The sequence below is a fragment of the Fusarium verticillioides genome, chromosome 3 (assembly GCF_000149555.1).
Source record: "Fusarium verticillioides 7600 chromosome 3, whole genome shotgun sequence".
Classification (NCBI taxonomy): Eukaryota; Fungi; Ascomycota; class Sordariomycetes; order Hypocreales; family Nectriaceae; genus Fusarium; species Fusarium verticillioides.
Window position 1 is genome coordinate 4,031,452 of NC_031677.1, and position 26,382 is coordinate 4,057,833.

Genomic DNA, 26,382 nt, shown 5'->3' on the forward strand with positions numbered 1-26,382 from the left:
AGATCTAGACGTTATGGTCGCCAGGGTTCATCTTCATATCGTTTGTGCCAAACTTGCCACCGTTCAACTTCTTACGGGCAATCTCCTTGCGCCACTCAAACATGGTGTTGGGCTTGTCCCTGATAGTCTGGCGGAGCTTCTCGTCACTTCGCTTCATCCATGCGTTGGAAGAGGCAGTGCTGACAGGGTAGAGAGGCATGCTGTTGTGGCTGAGGAGGAATGCATCCGGCTCGCGCTTATCATGAGACGCAATGATATCCATGTCAGCCGCAATCTGATCGCAGTAGACCTCGAGAGGAAGATCGTTGACGTCGTGTCCAAAGGGGTTTTCGATTTCTTGGCCGATGAATAGAAGTCCGAAAATGATATAAGCGGCGACAACAGAAGCCGGAATCGTGATATATTGGAGCTTATCGACAAGCTGGAAGGGGAGGACAAAGACATAGACGAAGGTGATCTGGCTGATAGCAATGGTGTAAGCAATGGGGAGAGGAGTGTTGAGAACACGGTCACAGCCAGTCATGCAGTCGTTCATCATTGTGAGGTGGTTGTAAGCAAGAGTCTGCTGCATTGGGACAGGAAGTTGCTCCTGAGCGACCATTCGATCGATGGTGATGGCGAGGTGGTTGAGAATCTCGAGAGGAAGGTTGCCAAGAGGCTTGTCGGTCTTCTTAAGAGCCTTACGGGGGTTACTCTGAGCAAACGACACACCAAGGTACTCTCCAACGGACTTAAACATGTTCTTCTTCTTCATAGCAGGGCCATCAGGATCAGCGGCAGTGGCATCCTTGGCAAATGTGTTGAGATGGCCGATGAGATGCTCCAGATCGGGGTAGGCACTGTAGGGCTCGAATCGAAGGGCATGCTTAAGAGAAACTGAGAAAGCGACAATGAGGTTCATCGCGCCAATCTTCTTGAGAATAGTCTCGCGAGGGTCTTGGTCAGGGACATCCTTGGCATGAATCCAGAAGATCCGGCCCAATGTCTGGGAAGCCATGGTAAGCATACCCCAGTATCGGCGACCTTCGGCATAACGCTCGTACGCAGTCGAGGATCGGAAAGACAGACTCAGACCGACGACGAAACCCAGAATGGTAAGCAGGACAGAGTCAACAGAAATGTCATGGACCTTGTCGTGGATGAGTGTAATGGCAGTCGACCAGGCACCAATGGCAACCAGAGGGATGATCAACTTTGGCATGATAGAGCCGTGCATCTGCATGACGAGTGGCCATTTCGAGTGCTTCTGAAGATCGCGAGGACCGGTGAAGTAGTCGTCAATGTCGAGGGAGGTTTGCTTGCGGAAAAGAGCCGGGTTGACGCCTACGGCGGGAGAAGGGGGAGAGCGAACATTGTCGAGGGGGATTTCGAGACTGTGCAGGCGCTTCTCATTTGAAGTGTCGAGACTTTGAAGACGTGCAGGATCACTGTTAGGGGATTGAGGCTTCGCTTGGGTCTCAGTGTTGGTGTCAATTGTTGGTCGGTTGACGGCCGTGGTGGCTGTATGGCCAGAAGTAGAAGAATAGCTGTCGCCCATGGTGCCGATTATCGCGTTCGATGTCGATTTATTGAAAAGATGAGAGAGATGGTATCCTGCCAGCAGGCGTGCAAGGGTGAAGGGATATTCAGTTCGATCAGAAAGATGAGAGAGGAAATAGAGAGAGGATGCTCAAAGGAAAAGGCCAAGAGCAGTAGGAATCAGTTGATCACAAACGAGAGTGAGAATAAGGAAGAGACCAGACGAACGAGATGCACGTACGGGGGAGGGGCCTAGATATTAATGAATCACGAGGAGAGGAAAGAAAGAAAGTGGACAGGATGGACGGGACGCTCCTGGCCTGATATGGGGATTGAAGCTCATCTATCTCCATCGGGAGAGCATCCCATTCCCAGGAGCACAAGGACGACAGCAAACAACCTGGGAGCTAATGGCTAAGGCTAAGTGGAGGTGGTCTCAATGCCGCCGCCACTCAGGAACGCTTGCAAGCCAGGGTCCCGGAGAACAGCCCCCTGTAACGTCCTGGCGTTTCGTCCCCCTATTGGCTCGTGGCCACCACACCGGCGCCGCCGCTTCTAAATTTTGTGGTCTCAGCGGCAGGGCCCGCCTGGGCAAAAGCACTAAGAGAGCCCTCCATGTGTAAGTCGTTTCTAGTGGAGAGAATTTTTCATACTGTGCTGTTGTCGTACCCGGGCGGACTCCAGTTAACGGTCTTCCAGGGAGGAGGAGCAGTCAGCGCTACCTTGTCGAGGCCATCAACACCAACGCACGATGGGCTAGAATTTTGAAACGCAGCTCGCCCCCTCTAATGCACACTACCCTCTGTTGGTTTTTCTTCTTGGTCTTGTGGGCGGCGGCAAAAAGACAGAAGTAAACAAGTTTAAGCAAAACATTTCCCACGAGTGAACACGATTCGTCATAAAGCCTCACTTGGGTGTTGTGATCATCAGAAACAGCCAACCCCCTTGTTCTCTGTTTGAAGAAACTCAAACGCCATTGTCTGGTTCTGAGACAGTGTGACACTGCACAAGTCACGATGCATTATGTAACGGGCAACACAAGAGACGATCGAAAGTTCTAGGGGATGGCGAGACACTGATCGATCATGATGAACGGGATGGCATGCGAGTTTCAGGGGGCCGAATCCTAATTGGAGCCCTGACACCTTATTCGTACTTCCGTATGTCCAACAAAAGGCGCCCACTGAACCGCGCCGTCTGTCGACGTCTCTACAGCATATTCCCGCGTTTAGTTGAGCCAGGGGCGCCTAAAAGCCAAGTCAGGACATTCAAGGAATATGTCAGTGTAATGACTCTCGCCTCGCCCTCGATTGGTCGTTGTTACAAAAAGAGGTCCGTGACGTGGTCAAGCTTCCGCTATGAGTAACAAAGCCTTACTCCCTTGCCCAAACAAATGGGGCATCTGTGAGCGAGAAGAAAAAATAGGCTGCACTGCCCCCCATCGGACGTCAAAGAACATCTGGATCCAATGAGCAACATTCGACAAGAGACATCCACGGTCTTCTGCTGTTCTCCTTTCTCGGACTAGGGAGACGGCGGTAGAATTAGGCTCGTAACTAAACTTCTGCTGGCTCCGCTGAATCATCTAATTTTATACGAGATTCGTCACTTCATTGGTCTTGAATTCTTCAACTGTTGCCGCATATCCTTTGTCTCCCTTTGATCGAAAAGAAGAGACTTCTTTATTGCCAGCACATAATCACTCATAATTCTGATCATATGGCAATCATTTCTTTGTTTGATCAGCTCTCGCTTCACTATTTGGATATCCTTCACACACAGTGTTCTTCACAGTCCAGCACAGCCCTCAAATCCTTGCGGAGCAATTTCTTGGAAAAATCTCCAGTCTCCACTGCGGGATACGCGTTGCACTAGAATACCAAGCTTTTTCTCTGATCTTGTTCTGGCGAGTCCGTCTGTTGATCAATATTGTAGCTTATTCTCGTCTCCCCAGAAGCCAAGTCTCTCTTCTGTGACTTGGCTTTTTAGTAATTCGCGTCGATGCAAGTAAGATTGTTCGCCTATTCATGTCCACAGGCATCTGCACCTAATCCTTGGCTGCAATGCACAAGAAAAGCCTCTTCCGCGTGATTGTTCCTTTTGAGTTATAATTTTCGAGTTCATAGCCACTGCAGGTCGCTTTTCTGCAGCCATTGATATGCGGATGCATGGCTGTTCACCTCATCAAGTGAATTTGATGTGAGGCGACGTCGAAAAAGGGAACAGAGAGGACCCATGTTTTAGCCCCCGTGTTGTCAAACAAGGGTCGTTGTAGGGTTCATGCCTCATCAACATGCGGTCAGCAGCGAGCTGAAGTGTCACTAATAGTTGAAGCCTGTCGTGATTCATATCGAGTGTAATGCACGCTCCGTATTTTCCGCGAAGGATCACCTAGAAAATGGGCAAATCATGACCATTATTCACCTTAACCCAAAGTCCCAAGACACAAATCATCTTGTTTTCATATTTGGCCTTACTGCATCCTTGGATGGGTCATAACCAGGGCTTTCATTCGATACACGAATCCTGAATACCTTGGCGACATTGATCTCGCGAAAAAGGAGACCTTCGCGAACTCGGGCTTTGTTGGACCCCGTAACCGAGCCCTGTCGCCTGCAATTGAGTTCCATGAGGAAAAACGAATGTTTCCAAAACTCACCTGAAGTTCCCTTCTGTGCTGCAAAGTTTCTTCCCCAGATCCGATACTTTTCACCGTCGTTTGAGTTTCCTAACTAAAAAGATGAGACTGGTGTTGTCGTTTCATCGTCAGCCTCAAACCCTTCCCCTTCCACATTAGGGGCAAATTAGTCTGGCAATGGCGCGGAGAATTACATGGATCTCGGATTGGTCGACGGTACGGCTTCGTAATAAGCACTAGTTGAGACAGGATGAGTTTGCAGGAGATTGGATTTCTGGTAGGCTGCGAATCGGCAGAGGCCCGGAGTACGATGATATTTTCTCATTTACCAAATATTGATGAATTGCTGCACATGTAGCCGAGGCCTGGGAAACGCGGAGATGAACCAGGCACTGTTCTCTAAGCCTCAATTTGGTCACTTCGGCTGCGTAAAGATGCTTTGAGCTTGAAGGATCAGACTGGGTTCTCGTCTGGAGTACCAAGGTGAAGACTTGTCTAAAGTCAATGCTGCCAGCACCCGTACTTTCATGGATATTAGTTCCCTTGCTTCAGGTATGCTCAAGGCACTCATTTATACTTGTTCGTCTATCTCCAGCTATTTCCGTTGGCACAGCTCTTTCGTTCGACTGCTGCTATCTCTACTGATCATTTTAAGGCGCCAGACAGGCGGATGAAGCTACAGGATAGAAAATCCGAAGGACGTGACTGTTGCCGCTTCAGGTGATCATTCTATGCGGATTCGTGGGATCAATTGGGGGCGGAATCTGTGTCTGTAATGTCGACCGAGAACCCACAGGTTTTGGGTTCAACGGCATGAACACTCGGCGCTGGCAGCTGGGGTTGCATGAACAGAATTCATCTGAGGATGAGGCCTATATGCAGCCGATTTGAATAGTTTGCATGAGCCTTGGGGGGCCACTCGGTAGCCGACCTAACCTATAAATTTCATCAGCGCAGAGGTGATGGAGATCTAGAAGAAGTACTTCGCACTTCAATGCCCAGTCTGAGATACTCGCCCTGCAAGGTTTTGTGTCCAGAAGGCTCAATGGGGCCTTATACCATCAGAAGGGCTTGTGCTTCGTGATTCACTGTGTCACTGCATCTTTCTGCCTTGCCTGTTGGAATATGCAAGCATCCTGGTCGTTTATTCCATCCTACGCATAGCTCAGCAGAGACGTTGAGTGCACGGCCTGAGGTGCTTGAGGTTGCGAGATCGCCGAGCTCTATGCGCTTGGGAGACGAACCAGAAGTTGGTGATCACGATCGTAGGGCTGAGTCCCAGCTCCAGCAGAGAAGACGAGGGACTAGCTGAATAAATCGGTTTCCAGCAGCTGTAATAATGGCACGCATTCGAATGCTTACCCTAAGGATTCCCCATAATTTGTCAATCTGGGCTATCAAGCATGCACGATGTTTCTGGCTCAAAGCAGCAATTGCTGAAGCTTATCATATCAAGGTATTGAGCTTGGTATGGTGGCTTTATTGTTTCGTGGCGGTCCAATCTCTGAGCGCCTGTGGTGATAAGCTTGATCGGTTTGCTAACCGTCACACCTGAAAGGTTAACTCTGATCTCTGGCCGTTACGAGTGTAATCAGTGAGTGTGTATCATGATCAGCACTCGCTCCATTCCAAACCACTTCAATGATGCAAACGAAGAAGAACAAGTCCCTGATCTCCAATGTTGAAGAATCCAGTGGCTCGCTATGCGCACTAACGCAGGGGATCCAATGAAGACGATCCACCAGATGCGGCCAAGCCACTGCGGCTTTGAAGGGTCTGGCTCTGCAGCCCCAAAGCCATTCCATTCAAGGGCGAGCTCCCCGTCACCCCATCCCACTTCAAGGGATAATCCTCAAGACCCCCTAAGAACAAAGTGAAGTGCCTGACCACCAAAACCTCAAGTATTGTCAACCCTTGCTTCAAACTCCGACCCTTTCGACTCTCATTTATCCCCCGTCGCCGTTCAAAACGCTCATTGCCTTTTTTCGAATTCTACCTTTTTCCGTGCGCCCATCTCGACCGCCATTGTTTCATCATGGCTGGTCATTGGAGTCCTCGACAGCGCACGAATCGCGCCAACACTGTCGGCGCATTTGTCTTCTTCGTCTTCTTTATCTACTTCTTCCGCGACACTTTTTTACTCTCGAGTACGCCGGCGCGGAAACATAGAAATGATTACTCTCATATGGCCCTGGGCGACAACGATGTCGAGATGGTGGTCGCAAGTATGAAGCATGAAAATGTTTCGTGGCTTGATGAGTATCTCCCTGAATGGAAGAAGAACATCTACGTGGTCGACGATAACAAGGCCAAGTTGACTGTGCCTATGAACAAGGGTCGCGAGGCCATGGTTTTCCTGACGTATGTTTTTTTGTTCCCAATTCTGTAGTTCCGATACTGACATTTCTGTCTGCAGCTACATCATTGATCGATACGACTCCCTGCCGGGCAACGTAGTCTTCCACCACGCCGAGCGCTTCCAATGGCACAACGACAACCCCGACTACGATGCTCTTCCTCTGCTCCAAAACTTCCGTTTCGATAATCTAAAGAAGGTCGGCTATGCCAACTTGCGATGTGTCTGGGTCCTTGGTTGTCCTGCTGAGATTCGACCTATCAAGGACGAAGCCCCTGCGAAGGAGGGCGAACCTATTCACGCCCGCCATGTTTACAAGGCCGCCTTCCAGGAGCTATTTCCCAGTCTCGAGATTCCTGAGGAGGTCGGCGTCACTTGCTGCTCGCAATTTGCCGTTCGCCGAGAGACCATTCACTTGCGTCCACGCGCAGAATATGTGCGATTTCGTGAGTGGCTGATTGTGTCTGCCTTGGGAGATGACCTCAGCGGCAGAGTTCTTGAGTACTCATGGCACAGTACGTTCAATGCCCCCACACAGTTACTCACCAATAAACTAACCTTGGCAGTCATCTTTGGCAAACCTGCAGTCAATTGTCCAAACGCCGCCGATTGCTATTGCCAGAACTATGGCATGTGCGATCTCAAGTGCGAGGCAGACAAGTGTGAAGGCCAGTACACACTCCCTCCCTTCTCAACCCTCCCCAAGGGTTGGCCCCAGCTCGGATGGAAGGGAGAGAACCGTGGATGGAAAGGACAGCCATAAATAAAGGAGGGGACAAATATAATGGATCCGCATCGCCTATAGGGATTTTACGAATGATGGGGGTTTTCTCGAACGTCTGCACTGCATGTTTAATTTGGGGCCTTTCATGGGAAGTGTTTCGACGAATGGGAAGCGTAAGTATTCCTTACTTTTGGGTTTCTGGAATTATTGGTTATAGGATGGGCGTCTAGGATTGGGTTGGGCAATCTGTTATGTCTGCACCAAGTAGAGTTTCTGTAACATCATCACGGAATAATTAAAAGACCATCAAAAGATACACGTGTCAGGGAAGGCAAAAAACGCCTAACTTTTATCTAAGATCACAAAAATGACTAGCCTCAATGCCTACTGGGCCTACAAACTTTGAGTACTGGTAAGATAGGGTAATTTAGAGTTCGTGTTAACACGTGAAGCCAAGGTGTCACATTCCAAAGGTATGTACTCCGTACTATACTGTTGGTCAGACCTCTGGGGCTGGAGATAGATACGGAATTAATTTGGCTATGCCATTCGATGGAATTTATACTATTTTTTTTTTAAACTGGTATCAATCAGACATGGATTCATATGAGGATCACAAACATGTTTCCTATTCTGAATATTTTGCTGTCGTAGCCAGAAGCTCGGGCCCCCACCTCGGAATTGAAGCCCCACCCCCACTTCTTCCAAGCTCAACCTGAAGCTGCTGTGAAAGCTCACCTTTAACAACAGATTCATAGCTTCACCAACATCAATCACACTTACACTTATCCATCAAAACACTACAAGTCTGTGATACTCTCAAGCAATAGTACTATCGAGAGTACATATTTCAAGATGGATACATCAACTCCCTCCAATTTGATGGGTAAGATCTTCTTGACCGCATATTATCACATTACTAACATCGCTCAGACAAACACCAGAAGATCATCTCCGAGATCCTCAGGTCTTACCGCGATTTGATAAATTGCGTCACTGTAAATGGAATGGACAAGGAAAAGCCAGGCGACTACGAGGCTCAAGCGAATAAGCTTAACTTCAGAGACCCCGATGTCATGGCAGCAGCTGGCTTAAGGACACAAAGAAAGTTTGACGAACTGGTAAGTCATAGCGCGTCAACGAGAGATCATCACTGACATGGAGCAGTACGAGAGCATCAAGGAACTACTTGCTCTGACTCGTACGATCAAAGAGCTCTGGGTGTTTGGACCTGTCGACAGAGCTGATGAACATCGCAAACAGAAGGAGGCGCAAATTGACCGCGACGTTGCGGAAATCACTACTCTTTTCAACAAGATTGACGCGAATGCCATGCGAGACCTTGCGGAGAAGAACGGTGGCACGTGGGAACCTCAAGGAGAAGCTGCGTTGACAGCACCAGCAGCGCAAGCCCCGACTGGAAATTAGAGAGGCATTGGGGCGGCTTCTCGAGAATCATCGCCATCAGACCACAGTTCGGTAACACTGGGACGTGAATCATCGGTGGAAAGCGATTTCCCTGGCCCGTGGGTACCCTTAAGCTGGGGATGAATCAGAACGTAGAGGGTCCAGAACGCTCGGTTATGATACTCCGGAGAATTAGGCACGGACACAATACTCAGTTCCATGTTCGAAAAGGCGTATGTTTAGGGTCATGAGGCAGAAGGCCTTCTAATGGGCGGGACTGACGAATATTAATATTGGATGGCGTTTTCGGAGTTGGTGTTCAAAAAGACTACGATATAGATGGTCGATTTGGGACCTTTTTAACAATTCTTATTACTTTATTTGCACCGTTTAATCATGGCTTAAGCTCCTAATAACCCGAGCTCATAGCATAAACCCTCTCTTAGACTATACTAACCTATCCTAACCTATCCTAAGTTCTTCTAAATTTGTGTAATTATCCTTGGCACTTAGAATCGCGTCTGGCAGTGACTTTGGCGAGGTGAAGTTGTGTTCCTATTTGTATTCATCCATTAGAGATATCGTCAGGCTCACTGAGCAGCACCCTGGAGGCAAACATGAGGGGCTCTTGTTCCTGGTTCGAGTCAAGACGGATCTTGGCAGTGATCGCAGTTCAGCGAGGCAAGGTAGGTGCAGCCACGGCTCCTGCCCTCATCAGCTGAATCTGAATCTCCTTCCCAAACCACGCGCAGGCCACGCCCTCAACGTCCTTCCTCACTTCATAGCCTTCTTCTTCCTCCCTCAATCTTTTCTTTCCATCTTCCTCCGATCATTCACCCTCGCCATAAACTTGAACCGCGAAACTCCTCTCGTTTGTCTTTCACTTTCATTTCGTGTTCTACTTCATCTCATCATGTTTTCTCAACTATTCATCGTTGCCTTTGGCGTCACGGCTGCCCTTGGCCAAACATCTTATGGAGAGCAGTTTAAGTACTGGGGCTGTGCCACTGTTGACGCTGCCGGCTTTAGCAACCCAGTCCCTCTTCCCAACGGGATCTTGACCCCTGAAGCATGCCAGGCCGCTTGCACCGGCCACATGTTTGCTGCGGTTTCTCCTGAGTAAGTCATTTTATGATCACCAAACCAAGTCTAACGTTTTCAGTGCTTGCCGTTGCGGAGATGATGTCAACGCCATCAAGTCAGTCGACGAACACTCTTGCAACTACCCGTGTACTCAAGACCCCAACTCTCCCATGTGTGGTGGAATCTGCCCCAAGGGTACTCCCAGCATCTCGAACTTGTTCATTATCGAACCGGCTGAGCTGCAAGCTTCCGAACCTGTGCCTCAGCTAGAGAACCCGTTGAACCAGCCTATATCTATCAATGATGTCCCTGCATCCATGGCTCCACAGGCTTCATTTGCTTCTGACGCACTCCCCGTGGCTACATCGTCTCCTCTACCGGGCGTTCCCCTTTCTCAGAGTGATGTTGTTCAGGCTCCCCCACCGTCAACTGAGGCCGTTCAGCAACCCCCTGTGACATCGGTCACTCTCCCATCGTCGACATCCATTCCATCTGATCCTCCTATCACCTCGCCCAACCAGCCTGAGCAGTCACCTCCCCAATCGACCATCAACTTCCCGTCTACTCTCACGCTGCCTTCGAGTGTATCCCCGCTGGCCCCAGCAGCAAGTTCCCCAGACTCTACGAGGGAGGTGCCTAGACTCCCGCCCAAGTCTCGAACAGGGCCTCCCACAAGTGAGACTTTGGTGACAGAGACGGGCTCTCTCCCCTCCGTGACACCAACCCGGGTGGCTGTGTCAAAGTCGAGCCGCTCTGGGATGTCGATGCTGCCCACAATTGGCGGTCTCCTGTTCATGGTCATGATGGCTATTTAATGAAGAGGTATAACAATCCAACTTCGCATTCATATGCTCTTGGAAGCACCTGAGGGAAACAATGTCTAGGCAGCTGGATGGTATTGTGGTTGATGTCAAGCAATCTTGAGGCCGTCTAGGTCAACAGTGTACAATATCTTAATGTGAGGAGAAAAGGATGCACGGCTTATGAGGCTGTTTAGAATATTGTTTCAAATCCGAAGTTGCTGTGGCAGTCAACCTGATCGTGATGATGCGTTTTCTTTTTACTTGGAATTGCAGATACTGGAGTTCAATGCCAACGTAGTCCGAGATTTCTGAGTAGATCTCACTGCATATAGATATGTATTTTTATAAACCTGCAGCCAAACCTCTTGTATTTGTCTCTTCCATGCTTCGGAGAACAAGAAAGCATCAGACCCTGACATTGTCAAAACAAACTCAGCAAGGGTATCCTGAACTTAGCAAAATGTAATCCTAAGGTGATGCTAATTTACCTAACTGTTTATTTAGAATCGAGGTCCTGACGTTTTCCTTCCCTAGCATGCGCCAAAAGATGTCTTCTAGCAGAGGATTTGATAAATGTAGGGTAAGCAAGTCGAGACTGACGTAAATCAATGCATGAATGGCGGCCCCACTGGAGCTCCAAGTGCCAACGCAGGGGAAAGTGGCGGGGTAGAGCTGACGACGGAGCAACCCAAGACAACATCGAAACCTACACCTACAACCCATGAGATAGGCAAGATGCAGTCCGGAATCTCAGGTAAGACTACAGAGACTCTAGCGGTGGACTTCTGATAACAATTGTAGCCTCTCAGGAGCTGCAGGACCAGTTCAACTCGCTGCTGTCGTCGGACGATACCTTTGGTCTCCTCGCAACCATCGAGAAAGAGGCTCTGGTCCCCGTTGCTACGATCCCTTCAAAGTCAAGCTCATTCTCCGATAACCTCTCTGGCCTCGAGCCTCACCTCAAGCCTGATGCCGCTCTCTACATTATCCTCCGTCGCTATGACACCGCTCCTCGATTCCTAGCCATTACCTACGTCCCCGATTCGGCAAAGGTGCGCCAAAAGATGCTATTCGCCTCAACACGCTTGACCTTTGTGCGTGAGCTGGGAACAGAACATTTCCGAGAGACCATCTTTGCTACGACAGCCGAGGAATTGAGCGTGAAGGGCTTCGAGAAGCACGATGCGCATAATAAGCTGGATGCACCGCTCACCGAAGAGGAGCAGCAATTGGGCGAGGTTAAGCGTGCGGAGCAGGAGGCGGGATCAGGAACAGGCCACAAGGAGATCCATCTGAGCAAGAACTTTGCTATGCCCATCTCCGAAGACGCCGTTGCTGCTCTGAAGGAAGTCGGCCAGGACGGAGGCCGAATCGTGACGATGCTGGTAAGTACTTGAACCATGGACTGATCTATCCCACATATACTAACCCCTCTATAGAAAATCAACCCCGAGACCGAGGTGGTGGAGCTCGTCCCCGAGGCACCCACTCCAAGTGGGATTGCAGAACTGGCGCAGGCCATCTCCTCAAGTGAGCCGCGGTTCACCTTCTACCGCTACACTCACACGCACAACGGCGCCGAATCGAGCCCCATCCTGTTCTTCTACACCTGCCCGTCAACACCCGGAAACAAGTCCATCAAGTTCCGAATGATGTACCCCCTGATGAAGCGATCCGTGCTGGAGGTCGCTGAGCGGGAGGCTGGTCTTAAGCTTGAGAAGAAGTTTGAGGTGGAGGAGCCTAGTGAGATTACCGAGCAGTCGGTTTTGGAGGATTTGCATCCCAAGGTTGCGGCCCGACAGGGCTTTAGCCGACCCAAGCGACCTGGTCGATGAATCTGATCTGAGTTGGTGAGATCTGAGTCAGTACGGTGAAACGAGCTCGTTTCCAGCGCCAACAGTTTGAAACGGGGCGGTTAGATAAACGTTGAGATTGATACACAAAAAAGTCAATTGCCCAAGCTACAAATGCTGGTATTTATCCAAGATGCATGCACGCAATAAGAACCCAAGCCGCCCTTCACTCCAATGCATGGTATACTTGTCCGCTCTCTATACTCTTCGTCCTTCTTTTTCTTTTTGTCCTTCTCCTCTCATCTTGCCATCCTAGATCGACTCTTCAGCTTCCTTCACAGCAACTTGAACTGTGGATTGATTAGAAACTGAGACGATGTAAAACGGCTTCCAAGGTATATGTTGACTGGCGTTCTCGTGGTTCGTCCTTCTGAGTGAAAGGGTTCCCCAACAAAGAGCTTCAGCGGATGATGGTGATTTCGTGGTTTGTTGCCACTGCTTTATTCCTCGTACTTGCCTCCGACTAGGGAAATGTTGCTCTTTTCTAGCTTATCCTTGAGGAACTCGTAGACGGTAAAGGTGACGGCCTGACCGGGAGCGACACGCATGATTCGAGGGGTGATACCCTTGTAGAAAGCGTGAACTCCTTCTTGCCTGTGAAGAGTCAGTACATCAATCTTTCTCTTTTCGAACTGTGTGACTCACTTGAACATATCTCCGGCAATTCGAGTAATTCTTGTCCATGCGCTGACTCCAGGCTCAGCAGTAGCCTTTTGCAGACGAGTCTTGATAGTATCGATAGGAGCATTGCTCATAGGACCCATAGCACCAGAAACAAGACCGATAAGAGTAGTCTGCCAGTTGGGCAGGTTCGTGTTCTCATACTGAGGCTGCCACTTCTTCAGCCAATCCTTAAAGTAGCTGTACGCAGTAAAGTTGACAGCCTGGTTAGAACCCTGCCTCAACGCCGTCAAGCTCACACCGCGGTACAGCGCACCGAAGCCCTCCTCCTTAACAACAGTGTACAGCGCATGCGCAGCATTGCGATACTTGGGGACGTCGAGGGGATCCGCCATGGAGTGGTGCTGCGCCTGGAGACGAATCTTGATGACCTCCATGGGCGTCACGACAGCGACGGCTTCTGTGACACCGGCTGAGAGACCGGCGATGAAGGTGGCCTTTCCAGAGACGACGCCGGTTGTGGGATCAGCGAGGATCTGCTTGTACCACTCAAAGGAGGTGAAGCGGATGGCCATCTTGGGCACGATGCCTGTGAGGACGGCGCCGAGACCCTTGTAGAGACCGAGGGGTGTCTCCTTTGCGATGATGGCGGCGCCGGTCTTGATGAAGCCGCGCTTGGGGGCACCTGGTTGGCGCCCGCGCCTTGAGAGCTGCATGCGGACTTTGATTGTGTCTTTTCATTTCACATGTTAATTTTTGTTTGGTGGTTGTGAGATTTTGGGTTTGCGACTGGAGCTTACCGAGGGGATGACATGCGAGAGCTTCCATCATACCAGCACCACCACCAGCTGCGACTCATGTTAGTTTCTGTATGTACAATTGCGCACGGAGAATTGGTCTCTGAGAAACGTTTTCTTTGACTGCGACGTACCAATGAGGTTGACAGCCGCTGAGGGCGGCTGTTTCTTTCCATTTCCATTCTTTGAAGCCATTGCGACAGAATTGATCTCTCGGTCAATCTTGCGCCGAGTTCAGACAACAATTCCAAAATCCGAGAGGTTTGCGCCGAGTTCGTAGAGCCGAGGTTCGGATCGGTGGATGATTTTATTTACTTTTAGTCTAAGGGCAGCTTCGAGAAGAGGAACAGACGAGACAGAGAACAAGGGACGAAAAAGTGAAAGAGAGGGCTAAGAGGAGAGAAGAGAAACAAGAGCGGACGGAAATCGGAGGACGAGGGAAACAATTTAAAGAATAGACAAGAGTAGAGGAGCATATGCCATGACCACGATCCATGTCGGCGATGGACCGAGTCTAGTAGAGGGTCTAATAATACTTACACACCTCAAAAGGTTATGATTGAAGTCCGGAGAACCCCACATTGTGAACTAGAGCTAGATTACGGGGAAAAATAAGTTGGAGTTGGGGAATGGACGGGAACGGGATTGGGGGTGAGAAAATGGAAGACCTCGGAGGATACCTTGGCAATGAATTGGCTGAAGACACGGCATTAAGGTGTGAATATGATGTTATTGTTCACTTGAATTGCTCTATGTCTAACATGATCTGTGAAAAACCATGCTCATGAGCTGTATAATTAATGACCCAAGTGTATTCTCATCATGGCATGTAGATTAATGCCTTCACACCCTTAACCCAGATGCCGTCCCATCGTCTCTCACATGTTATCCCCTAAACCCCTTCCAGAACCAACACAAGAAACTCTCTCTCTCGCTCACCATGAACTCTGACGTCGACCCTCAGCTCTGGGTTTCTTTAGACCGAGAGGCAAAGCCCCACCAGTGGTCCGGGCAGATGGAGGACCAGGGTTCAGAGCATCATTCCATGCGGCCGAGAACAACGAGCCCTCTGACTGTTTCTCAAGAAGTGGCACATGCTACAACTGTAGAAGAACGCTGAAGGAAATAAGTTTGGTGATCACGAGCTTGAGATGACTCAATCTGTAGAGCGAGCTCGGTGAGAGATTGGTTTGGTTGTAAGTGACGTCGATGCTCTTTTACCGACGGGTTGCCGAGCTTGTGATATTGCGGGGTTCTTCTCCCCGTTAGATACCTAATCAACTTTATTCGTGAGGAGAAAAGGGCAGAGCCGTGTGTATCATGACAGCGCAGGTGAAGGGAGAATTTACGTATTCATGATCACGAGCTCCAAACAGGGACTCTTTCTGTATCATTGGTTCTTCTTTCATCACCTTCAACGGTAGCTACCACCAATTATCATCCCCCACAGCTCTTTATTCCTATTCACACACCTCTGACCAAGGCTCACGCCCTCTCCAAACGGCCATCGTCCGCAAGTCAAGGGGAGAAAATAAAACAATAGCAAGAAAAAAAAAAAAAGGTGAAGCGCATGACCGAGCTTTGCCGAGGTCTGCAAGTGGACTCAGCCTTCGATTTCCATATCAGTTTTTATTTAGAAATCCAAGATCTATTTTTTTTTTAATAAATTTCCGGAAATGCTTCACCGTCGGGTAAAGACTCTAGCACGATGCCGTGTCTGTAAATAGGAGAGGGAGGGAGGATATCGATTGCCGGTGAAGGGAAAGGATATAAGTGACCCCCCCGCGGAAACTGTGAGCATCAACTCTTCCGTGCTGTTCCGATAAGATTCAGGATTATTTGAACGCAAGGTTAGGCACGGTTAGATGCCGATGTTATATGCCTGCCTTTCCATGTTTCCATTTAACTCGGAGCTCGAGGTCGGAGCTTCGGAGACTCGGATGTGAGGTTTGATTGGCTGTGTACCTGACCGGAGAGAGTGTCGGAATGGTAGGGTCCACTTTCGCGGAGCCGCGACGGTGAAAAGGTCAGGTCGTACAGTAGCCGACCCGGCCAGGAAGGTCTCCGCTAGACATTCACGGCTATTACTGTTCTACGGTGCATTCTGAAGCTATTTATTTCTTCTCTACTCTACCTGTTTGTGAATGGCCTCAGGCTTCTATCCGTCTCAAGGATAATGATCTTGAAAACACGGTATAAAACGGAAGAGTCCCTTGTCATAAATTATACCCGGATGTGACTTCAACCGCCAGGGTCCTAGATCATTGATTAATTCGACTGATTTGACTGGTCCGCTTACCACAAATCGTGCTGTATCCACATCCCGAGATTGCCTTGCAAACCCCCAAAGTCTTGAATTTGGTCTGACGATGGGGGACGTTTGGGATGAGACGTAACAGCGTTTGCCGTGGTTTGTAGTTGCCTGGTATGTTCTTGATAGTGTGATCCTGTCTGCCGATATTCTTGTAAGACGGGGGTAAAACAACTTTGCCTTCTCATCTGCAACTTGGTCATGAAGTCATCTGCGTGAAGTGAGAGCAAACTGCCACCATGAGGTCTATGCGCCGGACACTTCGTGTGACGCGAGCTACAAACAGACTACTACTACTCTAGTGGTTGTTTGCAAAGGTCATTCACACTAATTCACTTCATGCCTATCACTGTATATCCTCATCTGTCATGATCCGTGACAGAGGTCTGTAGTCAAGCCAGGCAACCAATGTGAACCCTATAGAGTTATCGCAACTCTTCAATCATATAAAGCCAACAAACCCACTCACCTTTTTCAGTTCACGCTTGAGGACACGCCATTTTATATACATTTGGATAGTATCCAATGTCTCATTTCATCGTCAATCTGCTCATCTATATATAGCGCCAGAACCGCAGTAACTGGCACATATTTTCCTTATGTATCCGCCGCCTCCCCAGCATTTCTCCCTATATTATTCGCTTGTCCACACTCAACCACCCTCCCTCTATCCAACCTCAAGCACCAAGTTGCATCCTCCACAGCCTCCAACCGATGCGCGATCGTGATGACAGTGCTCTCTCTGAGTTCCTGCCTAAGGATCCTCTGCACCATCGCCGCTGTCCCACGATCAATCGACGCCGTCGCTTCGTCGAGGATGACAAGGCCACTTCGCCGCAGCACAGCTCGACATATACCTACGAGCTGTCTCTGTCCCTGACTGAGGTTCTTTCCGCCTGCGTCGATGCGGGTTTCTAAACCCCAATCAGTACCGAGGACGCGATGGATTGCGTTTGTGCAATCTTGATCGGAGAACTTGGCTTCTGGATCGATGTTGTCGTGTAATGTGCCTGGGAAGAGGATTGGATCTTGTTGGATGAACGTCACTCGATTACGGAGGGCTGTACGGTTGATGTGGGCGAGATCGATGCTCCCGATGGAGACGGCGCCTGAGTACGGCGCTTGCGTTACTAGGAGAGCGTTTGCGATGGTTGACTTTCCGGAGCCAGTACGACCGAGCACTGCACATGTTGAACCACCCGGGATCTCGAATGATACGTTGTCCAGCACCGACGGGAGGTCATCAGCGTACTTGAATGACATATCCCGGAAACATACACTATCGCACGGTCTGGGCCAGTCTTGTGGAGGCTCAATATCACCGCTGGGTTCTTCGGGAATACGGTTCAGAGCATCAACTCGCTCGAGCGAAACAGCATCGAGCTGAAGAGCCGCAAACTTCTCACATAGTTGCTGAACAGCAATCATGGCGATGTTGGTTTGAGTAAGAACAAAACCGACTGCACTAGCTGGCGTGCCCATGTATACCATGGAGAGAACGAGGATGGTTCGCATAATAGCTGAAGACATACCGAGTCTAAAGTCGAGCCAGAATGTCATACTCCAGAAGAAGTGATCGTGTTTTTGGAAGTCGTCAACAGCTTCCAAGTGCTTATTCTGAAAGCGGCTTTCAACCTTGAGGGCACGAATTGTGACAAGACCATCTTGCATGACTCCAATGTTGGCGATGATGGGAGTCAAATATCGCATCTCCATTCGACGTAGACATCGTGAAGCGGGAACATATATACGATAGAAGTATGCGAACAGGATGGCGACAACAAAGATGACCGCTACGAGGAAGATCTGATGTGTCATGATGGCGAACAGACTAAGCGAGAGAGCGACTAGGTTGAACACGAATTGTTCGAGGGGTGCGAGAATTCCACCATCGACCATGCCCATATCGGAGATGAGACGGTTCTTGAGTTGGCCTGTAGGTGTGATATCGTGGTACCGGAATGATGCCTTACTGACTCTATCGATGGCGATCCTGAAGAGTCGTTGAGCTGCGCGGATGCTGATTGAAGCCAGGAGGACTTGGGCTGAGGCGTACGAGAGGATTTGGGCGATTGATAGACCTGCGAGAACATAGAGCCATGGGCGAGGGTTCTGGTTAGGATTAGGCAGACCCCAATATTCGCTTTCGATGAGCGTCTCGAAGTTTGCAGATTCATGGCCCCATGCTTCGAGGAGTCGTGCTCGCGCAATGTCGCAGTATCGAGATAGTCCATAGAACACAGACAGAAATACCCACAGGTGCCATCCTCCTGCACCCATGTACCTAAGATAGATGCCAATAGGAATAGCTCCTGTCTCGGTAACTTCTTCAGGAAGACCCTTGTCGTTTGAAAGTTCTTCCGATACTTGCTCATTGGGCATTTCGTGAGGTTGAACTTCAGCAGGGCCAGAGTTAGAGAGATGAGGGTGGTCGAGTTCTTCTTTGAGTTCCGTTGGAGTAAGGACATGGGCGTAACCATCGTTGATGTCAATAACTTGATCGGCGTGTCTAAGAACGAGATCATCGCGATGTGTGACGAGAACAATCGTTCGGGTCTTGGCCAGGGGTCCGCAGAGGAACCGTTGGACAATATAACTTGCTGTATCGTGATCCAAAGCTGCAAGAGGATCATCCAGAAGGACAATTCGACAGCTGCTGTAGACCGCCCTTGCCAGTGCAACACGTGCTTTTTGACCGCCAGAGAGTCCAATACCACCCTCCTCAAGCTTCGTTTGATCACCCATAGGAAACGTTGCGAAGTCAGGAATCAGTGCACAAGCACTAATAACCTCTCGATATCTTTCACTTTCGAACGATTCATGGAAGATAATGTTATCCCTGATGCTCTTATTCTGCAACCACGGGAGCTGCTGTGCATACGAAATAGGTTCATCAGCTCTTGAGAAGTAACCGCTCTTGTGCTCCAGTTCGTTGAGGATCGCAAGCAATAAACTAGATTTGCCTGAGCCAACTTTACCGCGCACAACAGTCAGACCCGTTGAGAACTTGAGGGTCAAGTCGCGAAGAACAAGATGATCTGTAGCGGGGCGTGCGAAACTTGCTTTGTGGAATTCGATGTCACGCGGCTCACAGCCGCTGAAAGCGTCTTCGTCTCGGTCGGGTTCGGACATGTATTTGTTGACGCGCTCAACGGGGATAGTGCATTTCCAGACTGCAGAGATAAGATCGAAGGCTTCGCGGGTACTGGCTTCGAGCTGTGCAAAGAGTTGTAGTGAAGGCCAGATAACGTCGTTGGGAAGACCGCGTCCAAGGATGAGTGTGTATAAGCAGATACTCGCAAACGGATAGACTGCGCCTCCAAAGACATTGATCGTGGAGATTGTAGCATTGACGATAGAGATATGAAACCTCTTCCTCATCTCGACATCTCGAAACCTCAAAATACGATCTTTCCACGAGGATGTCCAGCCATTGAGCTTAAGCGGGCGACTAGCCTCTACAAAGTGCGCAACAGCCTGAGCCCTCCGATCAGAATGCCTCGTCCGTTGACGCTCAAGTTTGATGACCTGACGAACGAGGAGGGAGTTGCAGATGAGGAAGATGACCATGAATCCGAAGCCGACGCAAGATGGCCAGCCCATTATGTCGATTAGGTAGTAGATCGTGACGATGACTTTGATGGGCGTTGCGACGACGCGCGGAAACTCCCAGAATCGCTGGGATATCTCATAGGTATCGCCACGGATCAGGTTGACTACCTTTGCGTTTGAGGCTTGATGGTCTGGTGCTGGTTTCTCTGCTGGTCTGGACTTGTTGCGGCCGCAGCATCTGTTGAAGAACCTGCTGAAGCGGTTTGAAGAAGTGTTACTTTGTTGAGTATCTGCTGAGGGGTCCTTCTCTGTCATTTCAGATCCTGGGACGGCTCGTGTGAGGAGTTTGCTGAAGAGACCGATGAATGTCTCACCGCGACTTCGTTCGTAGGCCTTGCGGGAGTACCATCCTGAAGATGTTCGTGCAATTTGGCGGATGGTGTCGATGCTGAGGATGACGACACACCAGAGTCCAGCTTCTGCGGGGTCGTTCTTGTCGAGAGATTGATAAAGCTTGCTTGTGAGACGAAGATTAGAAACTTCAGCGACTCGTTCCAGAATAGCTGCGAACGTGCCGATGAGAAGATCCAGACCGTTTGCTTCGATGAGGCATGGGAGAAGCTTGCCCTTGAGCGTTCGGAATACCTGGTGCAGCCTCCAGTGCTGAAACTCATAGGGCAGCTGCCAGACGTCTTCGATGGCGATTTCTCGTTCTTGGGCGATTTTCGATAGCGGGTTTACCCATCTCATGGTCCAGAATTGGAAGAGGGTGAGGTCATCTTCAGGACTTCGGACGTGGTTTGATGGAGCGGCTTTGGCGTTTCCGATATTTGACGAGCCCCAGAATGGGTTTCGGAGGGGCATGTTCATGATGACCAGAATCGCCAGGATCTCGAGGGTGAGATGTCCAATGTCGAAGGGGTTGATTGAGTTGGCCTTGAAGCTGAGATAGTAGATCGCTCTGAGGGTTAGAGTCGTTGCCATCATGAGAAAATACTGCAGCATCAATAACTTGGGAGCTTGGACAGGTCTATCCAGAACCGTGACCAAGGCCGCAACAGTCCAAGGCACGAGCTCCATAAACGAAGCTTTGTGATGCGAATGAACGATAGCAGAACTAATCGCCAGCCCCAGCCCAAGTAGGGCGATGAGCAAAAGACATAGGGTCCAGAAAGTCCATTTTCTCTTTTTGGGCTGAAATGGTGGTGGTTCTTCTGCAAAAGGTTGTAACCAGCGGGGGGTAAAACGTGACAACGGTGTTCGGCAGAGGTATAGCAAGAGTATCGAACATGAAGCTATATCAAGACTGAGCATAACGCCCACTTCGCGCTTCGGCCATGATGTACCCCATGTTGAGTACAATGGTTGGTCTGTGGGTATGTAGTTGAAGAGCTGCTTCGAGAAGCTGGCGTGGTATAGGTCTACAGCAGCCATACTGGCAAATAGCCAGACTTTCAAGTTATATCAACTGGATAAGGTTCTTAGCTCATCAAGCTTCAAGATAAACGGCGAGAAGTAGGATGTAACGTAATAAACGGAAACTGAAAGCGTAGTAAATGATGGTAGGATGTCAATGGGCGCTAGAATGGCTTGGTAGGTATACAATGGCTTGGGAGATTGGAGGCATAATAAAGCAAACGCTGTGTGTACAACAATAGAGACGTGAAAAACATACAAACTCGGCGTTTGTTATGCTATGCTATGTCCGGGAGCTGGGACGATTCACACATGGGGAAAAAGTCTATTCGCAGGGCGTTACCGATGGGAAAAGAGAGCACAACACACATAGAACGACGAATTATAAGCCATTGGCTCACTGCACAGAGATGAAACAATTCATATGAATCAGATGTTACAATGGGCATTGGTGTATCAATGGCAGAGTGAGAGAAGAGACGCTGGCGGTGAATATGGATTTTCCGTCCCAGTCGCGGTCGACATCAGATCAGAGACCCTTGGATGTCCAATGAGATGCTAGTGGAGAAAAGATGTTCGCTGTTGAGCGTGGAGTATTTCTCCGGATACGGCTTGGTACAGATATTCGCTGATCATTGAGCATGGGGGTTGGATGCTAACGCAGGATTCATCAAACTCGACTCAACGATGTTGTTGGTGATCTGCATCTCAGAGGCACAGACACAGTGAAAATGAATTGTTTCGTCCTGATCTGTTCTGCTTGTGTGTGATTTAAAATACAACGCTCTCAACCAATGTCCTTCTTTTTCTTAAACAAGTAGAGCGCCTCCTGCTAACGCAATGGTCATTAGAGTTATCATGCCGACGCCGTTGGCTGACCAAGCCTGCAGCGCAGCGACAGCGTTATCGCTCGATGTTGAGGATGCAGCTGAGCCGGTGCTGGTAGCAGTGCCTGAAGCGGTGCCGCTCGATGAGGAGTCGGCCTTGGAGTCGTTGCTCACAAGCGCGGAGAGTTTGTCGTCGTCGACGAATGAGGCCTTCACCGAGGTTGCGTTCTTGCAGTCGCTGGGAGGATCGGCCTTGCCCTTGACGAAGTTGGCAGCGATGCACTGAGTTTATTAGCATTTGACTTATGAAGGTACCTAAGTTTAGAAGCAAGGACATACCTGGTAGAGAAGACCGTCGACGGCAGAGGACACAACGTTCACCCAACCCTTCTTACCAGCATACTTCTCAGGGACAGTGACCTGCGGCTGGCAAAAGGCACCAAGACCGCTCTGCTGAACGATAGGAAAGACCTGCTCCCAATCGCCATCGGCCTTCTCGTTGAGCGTCACGCGGAAGAGCCAATTGCCCTGCTGATGGGTAGATAGCAGAGCGATAGCCTCGCCGCCGACGTGGAAGTCGACGAGCTTGTCCTTGGAGAGGTCGGGCGTGAAGCCGCCGCAGGGAGAGTCGCCCTCGTTGTCGTCCTTGAAACCGATGGTCTCGGGATACTTGACTTCGAAGTGGGCGAGGGAGATGCCGCACAGGAGAGCGGTCGAGAAGAGAGTAGAGGAGCGCATTTTGTAATGTGGTATGGGGATAAGTGTTGTGAGTGGTTTGAGTGAGCTGTGCTGGGTTGGAGTTGGTGGGCGGCTGAGCTGCTTTTGTAGGAGTTGCGGATATCGGCAAGGGGATAAGGGAGAGGCTGAGCTAGTGTGAGCTGTGTTTCGCTAACAAGGTGTGTATGTTACCGTGTTGGATATCAGCCCGTTGTGAGAAATGACCTTCTGTTGCGATCATTTAACTCAAATACTTTAAGTTAATAACATTTTCGACTCATGTAGTAGTCAGATCTTATATCTAACTCAAGTCACACGCATTTCCAGTTTCACAGCATGAATACACAACATCTGCAAACTCCCCATCATGAAAGCTACGTCATTGAGGCTCTGTGCTCCCATGATGAACCCTCCCATCAATGCAAGCCATCTTCACTAGCCTGAAGCAATTCACGCCAATTCCCCATCAAACGTGCATCCAAAACACCCAACGCCTCACAAAAGTCAATTCTGCAACAGCGCAGAGACTTTTCCACCGCAGAGTCTAGCAGTGTAAGCCTCCATCGCCAAATGCCGTGTTAGTGGTGAGCACGTTTCTTTTCTAGACCCCAAGAGTTCTAGACCTCGCAGGGGAAAAAAACAGGGGTCCTTGACATGTGGAGGAGCCAATCAGAAGGGGAGCGTGCACGGACCTGAGGTTATTTGAGCAAGTTTCTCTGGTGTTAGTGAGCGAGTTTTTTGTCAGACCATGAGGAAGTCGAAATCACAGTGAGAAGGTTTGATGAATGAATGGTGATAAGTATCGGATATTCGGCATGAACGGATAGGACGGATATAGTTTTGGGGGAGATTTGAAAAAAGAGATGGTAGTTGAGGGTTTGAGTTTGAGTTTTGGTAATTTCATGCGCAATTTGGCCGTTGTTCGACGTTTCTACTGCCGGGTGTAGCCTCAAACTATCAAGCTCGCATCGCTTGATTGCACCAATCTAAAGAGGTTAGTTGCAGATACAAGCGATCTGATGGGTATCTCGCCTCGTCTGGCAATCAATCAATCACACTCCGCGGGGTTTGACTCTTCTTCACTACCTTTTCCAACATCAGCACTCGGGCTTTTTCATACCCGGCGACCTGTGACTTTGATATCTTGTTCGATACAGTCACCGTAAGCGGTTTCATCATATCAAATTGCTCATTCATTCTCACCTGACACACAGTCGAAGGGAAACTGGACACTTGCACTCGAACAAAACTTGGCTTGCTTGCAGGTAACATGAGTAACTGAAGCGCAAGACCATACCATCATTGCAGGACTGTTTACGAGCCAGAGACACGCTTGCTCTATCACGACGCTGGCCGTCTGAATCTTCCCTTGAACCTAAGTCACATCGAACCCGCGCCACTGGCGCATCAGAGCCCATCATGGATATGGACCACATGCATCATGACCCCGGCCTGCGGATGGATGTCAACTATGCCTTTGCTCGTGGCTACTGGTATACCATCGCTGGTGTCGTCGGCGCACTCGCCGCTATTCGTGGCATCAACTACCTCGACGCTCAGCAAAGGTACGTCGCTTGACGACCTTGCGCTAAACACACTGACACTTTACCAGATTAAAAGCATGTCGCGATCCGTCAATAGACCATCCAACACGTCCACGAGGAGCTTTCAGTCAAGCATGGGCAACAGCAACCGCCGTCGTTCGCGAAATGGGCCATCCACAATATTACATCCCCATCAATGGCCTTCGATGGGCAACGCCGCTTCCACTCGGTCGAATCATCGTTCTAGCATGTTACTGGGTCGTTATTGTCTATTTGATGAGTTGGCAGGTTTCAAAAAACGATGTGTATTACTGGGAGCGCATCGGATATCGCAACGCTTGGGTCACTCTAACCCAGTTCCCGCTGCTCTACCTTTTGGCGACAAAGGTCAACGTTATCGGATTCTTGATTGGGAGCAGTCATGAGAGGCTTAACTGGCTGCATCGATGGATTGCGCGAACGATGTTTGTCACTGCGACGGTTCATGGCTTTCACTTCTGGACTATGTGGGTGCGCGCTGAATTCCTTGACTACGCTCTTCAGATTATGCCGCTCGTCAAGTATGGACTTGCAGCTTGGGCAATTCTGCTCTGGAACGTCGTCACTGGTATTGTTCCCATTCGAAGGCTTTCGTATGAGGTTTGGGTGGCTCAGCATGTGCTTACAAGCATCATCATGTTGTGGTTGCTCCACAAGCATATTCCCTCGAATGCTCGATGGCTTCTATGGATGAGTATTTCGTTCCTAGTTTTCGACCGCGCCCTGAGATGGGTACTTCTCCTTTGGCAAAATGTCCGTGTTCGCCCACAAGGAACAGAGTGTCAAGGCATGAAACACCTTGGACATCGAGTCGTTGCCCGTGCCGTTGGACAAGCCACCACTGTTGTTACCATCAAGGATGTACACTTCAAGTGGAAGGCAGGACAGCATATTTACATCTGGGTCCCGCGTCTCGGACCCTTCGAAGCGCACCCATACACAATCGCATGTGCGCACAAACTCGAAGGCGCATGCTGCTGCAACAGTATACAGCTTGTCGTGCGCGCCCATAACGGATTCTCCAAACGACTACACGACTTTGCGACAAAGAATTCAGGGTCCGAACTTACAGGCTTCGTGTCGGGGCCATACGGCGTTCCTCCGAAATGGGATATTTACGAAACGCTGGTACTAATTGGGGCGTCAACTGGAGCCAGCTTCGTTGTTCCCATCCTTGAAAGCATTGCGGCGGCGCAAAAGTCGAATTGCACACGAAGAGTTGAAATTATTCTCGTTGCGAGAACATCTCAAGAAATCGAATATTACGTCGAAAGGGCCGAAGAGGCTGGCAGAATGGTACGAGCCAAAGGCGTCGGTGTAAGCATCCATATCGCCATAACAAGCTCCAATCAAACAGGCCCGGTCTTTGCTCGATCAGAGTCCTCAAACACAAGCGACTCAGACGACATCCAACCCGTCAAGGGACCAACAACAGGATGCTGCTGCAGCGCAAACGGTCCAGACGAGAAAGGCTGTCCAAGCGACTCTCCCTGCCGCGGGAAGACAACCGCCACTGTTCCAGAGCTCATCCGCGAATACACGTGCAGACCAGACATCGAGGCCATGATTCGCGAGCCGGTGGAGCAGGCTTGGGGAGAAACAGGGGTGGTTGTTTGCGGCGGGCGCGAGATAGTGGCACGGACGAGGAATTGCGTGAGTCGTTTGAGCGATGAGCGAGCTGTGCATAAGGGGACGGGAGCGCAGGGGATATATCTGCATGTCGAGGAGTATTCGTTTTAAATTTAGGGTCGATAGATAATGATGATGTTATGATTGATGTTAAGCGCAGTCAAGTGAAGTGGTTGAACGGGACAGGGATTAGTCCGTGGCGGTTAGAATGTGGTGGTGGTGTGCTACGGCAACAAGCCCACCTCAGGATGGCAGACCAGGGGGATCAAACAGAAGCCTCCACTGTCGGTTAACAAATACATACTGCACTGAATGCATTGACGTATGATGAAACAACACTCTCCTCCTCCTTCACCTCTCGATATCGTGATACTCATTCCAATTCTAGACTATCGTGGAATGCAAAACCGAGTTATCCAAATCCGCCCTCTAAAAGCCCCTGGCACATCGATAGCTCCCTTCCACTAGCACTCGACCACTACCCCCAACTAGGCTAGCCCCAGCCTCTCCAATTGGTCCCTCCCGTCCCTGACCCTTGAACCCCCGA

The 26,382-nt window shown here is 49.8% G+C and overlaps 10 protein-coding genes across 12 annotated transcripts; 6 read left to right on the forward strand and 4 right to left on the reverse strand.

The window, feature by feature from the left end:
- Positions 1-4: 4 nt before the first annotated feature.
- Positions 5-1,537, reverse strand: FVEG_05565 (hypothetical protein; the record flags this gene model as incomplete). The annotated part of the gene is made up of 1 exon (XM_018893818.1): positions 5-1,537. The coding sequence occupies one exon, from the start codon at positions 1,535-1,537 to the stop codon at positions 5-7; it is 1,533 nt and encodes a 510-aa protein (XP_018750731.1).
- Positions 1,538-1,928: 391 nt separating this feature from the next.
- FVEG_05566 (hypothetical protein) lies at positions 1,929-2,372 on the forward strand (the record flags this gene model as incomplete). Its single annotated transcript, XM_018893819.1, has 2 exons — positions 1,929-2,137; positions 2,231-2,372. The coding sequence occupies 2 exons, from the start codon at positions 1,929-1,931 to the stop codon at positions 2,370-2,372; spliced, it is 351 nt and encodes a 116-aa protein (XP_018750732.1).
- Positions 2,373-5,986: 3,614 nt separating this feature from the next.
- FVEG_05567 (hypothetical protein) lies at positions 5,987-7,610 on the forward strand. Its single transcript, XM_018893820.1, has 3 exons — positions 5,987-6,517; positions 6,573-7,027; positions 7,079-7,610. The coding sequence occupies exons 1-3, from the start codon at positions 6,192-6,194 to the stop codon at positions 7,273-7,275; spliced, it is 978 nt and encodes a 325-aa protein (XP_018750733.1). The 5' UTR covers positions 5,987-6,191; the 3' UTR covers positions 7,276-7,610.
- Positions 7,611-7,992: 382 nt separating this feature from the next.
- Positions 7,993-9,056, forward strand: FVEG_05568 (hypothetical protein). Its single transcript, XM_018893821.1, has 3 exons — positions 7,993-8,122; positions 8,170-8,357; positions 8,404-9,056. Exons 1-3 carry the CDS (start codon positions 8,092-8,094, stop codon positions 8,662-8,664), a joined length of 480 nt encoding a protein of 159 aa, XP_018750734.1. The 5' UTR covers positions 7,993-8,091; the 3' UTR covers positions 8,665-9,056.
- Positions 9,057-9,556: 500 nt separating this feature from the next.
- FVEG_05569 (hypothetical protein) lies at positions 9,557-10,541 on the forward strand (the record flags this gene model as incomplete). The annotated part of the gene is made up of 2 exons (XM_018893822.1): positions 9,557-9,762; positions 9,806-10,541. 2 exons carry the CDS (start codon positions 9,557-9,559, stop codon positions 10,539-10,541), a joined length of 942 nt encoding a protein of 313 aa, XP_018750735.1.
- Positions 10,542-11,176: 635 nt separating this feature from the next.
- On the forward strand, positions 11,177-12,596 carry FVEG_05571 (PTK9 protein tyrosine kinase 9). Its single transcript, XM_018893823.1, has 3 exons — positions 11,177-11,283; positions 11,331-11,914; positions 11,969-12,596. Exons 1-3 carry the CDS (start codon positions 11,265-11,267, stop codon positions 12,362-12,364), a joined length of 999 nt encoding a protein of 332 aa, XP_018750736.1. The 5' UTR covers positions 11,177-11,264; the 3' UTR covers positions 12,365-12,596.
- Positions 12,437-14,283, reverse strand: FVEG_05572 (hypothetical protein). The gene is made up of 4 exons (XM_018893824.1): positions 13,935-14,283; positions 13,804-13,851; positions 13,028-13,736; positions 12,437-12,976 (listed from the first exon to the last, which is right to left on the reverse strand). Exons 1-4 carry the CDS (start codon positions 13,993-13,995, stop codon positions 12,823-12,825), a joined length of 972 nt encoding a protein of 323 aa, XP_018750737.1. The 5' UTR covers positions 13,996-14,283; the 3' UTR covers positions 12,437-12,822.
- Positions 14,284-16,708: 2,425 nt separating this feature from the next.
- FVEG_05573 (hypothetical protein) lies at positions 16,709-21,097 on the reverse strand (the record flags this gene model as incomplete). The annotated part of the gene is made up of 1 exon (XM_018893825.1): positions 16,709-21,097. The coding sequence occupies one exon, from the start codon at positions 21,095-21,097 to the stop codon at positions 16,709-16,711; it is 4,389 nt and encodes a 1,462-aa protein (XP_018750738.1).
- Positions 21,098-21,731: 634 nt separating this feature from the next.
- Positions 21,732-26,160, forward strand: FVEG_15672 (hypothetical protein). Of its 3 annotated transcripts, none has more exons than XM_018904863.1 (3): positions 21,732-23,785; positions 23,844-24,188; positions 24,236-26,160. In XM_018904863.1, the coding sequence occupies exons 2-3, from the start codon at positions 24,043-24,045 to the stop codon at positions 25,944-25,946; spliced, it is 1,857 nt and encodes a 618-aa protein (XP_018750740.1). In that variant the 5' UTR covers positions 21,732-23,785; positions 23,844-24,042; the 3' UTR covers positions 25,947-26,160. The 3 variants fall into 3 exon arrangements, with proteins under 3 accessions (XP_018750740.1, XP_018750739.1, XP_018750741.1); XM_018904864.1 differs by having other exon boundaries at positions 23,095-23,785; positions 23,838-24,188; positions 24,236-26,158; XM_018904862.1 differs by having other exon boundaries at positions 21,732-24,188.
- FVEG_05574 (hypothetical protein) lies at positions 21,889-22,644 on the reverse strand (the record flags this gene model as incomplete). Its single annotated transcript, XM_018893826.1, has 2 exons — positions 21,889-22,188; positions 22,246-22,644. 2 exons carry the CDS (start codon positions 22,642-22,644, stop codon positions 21,889-21,891), a joined length of 699 nt encoding a protein of 232 aa, XP_018750742.1.
- Positions 26,161-26,382: the final 222 nt, after the last annotated feature.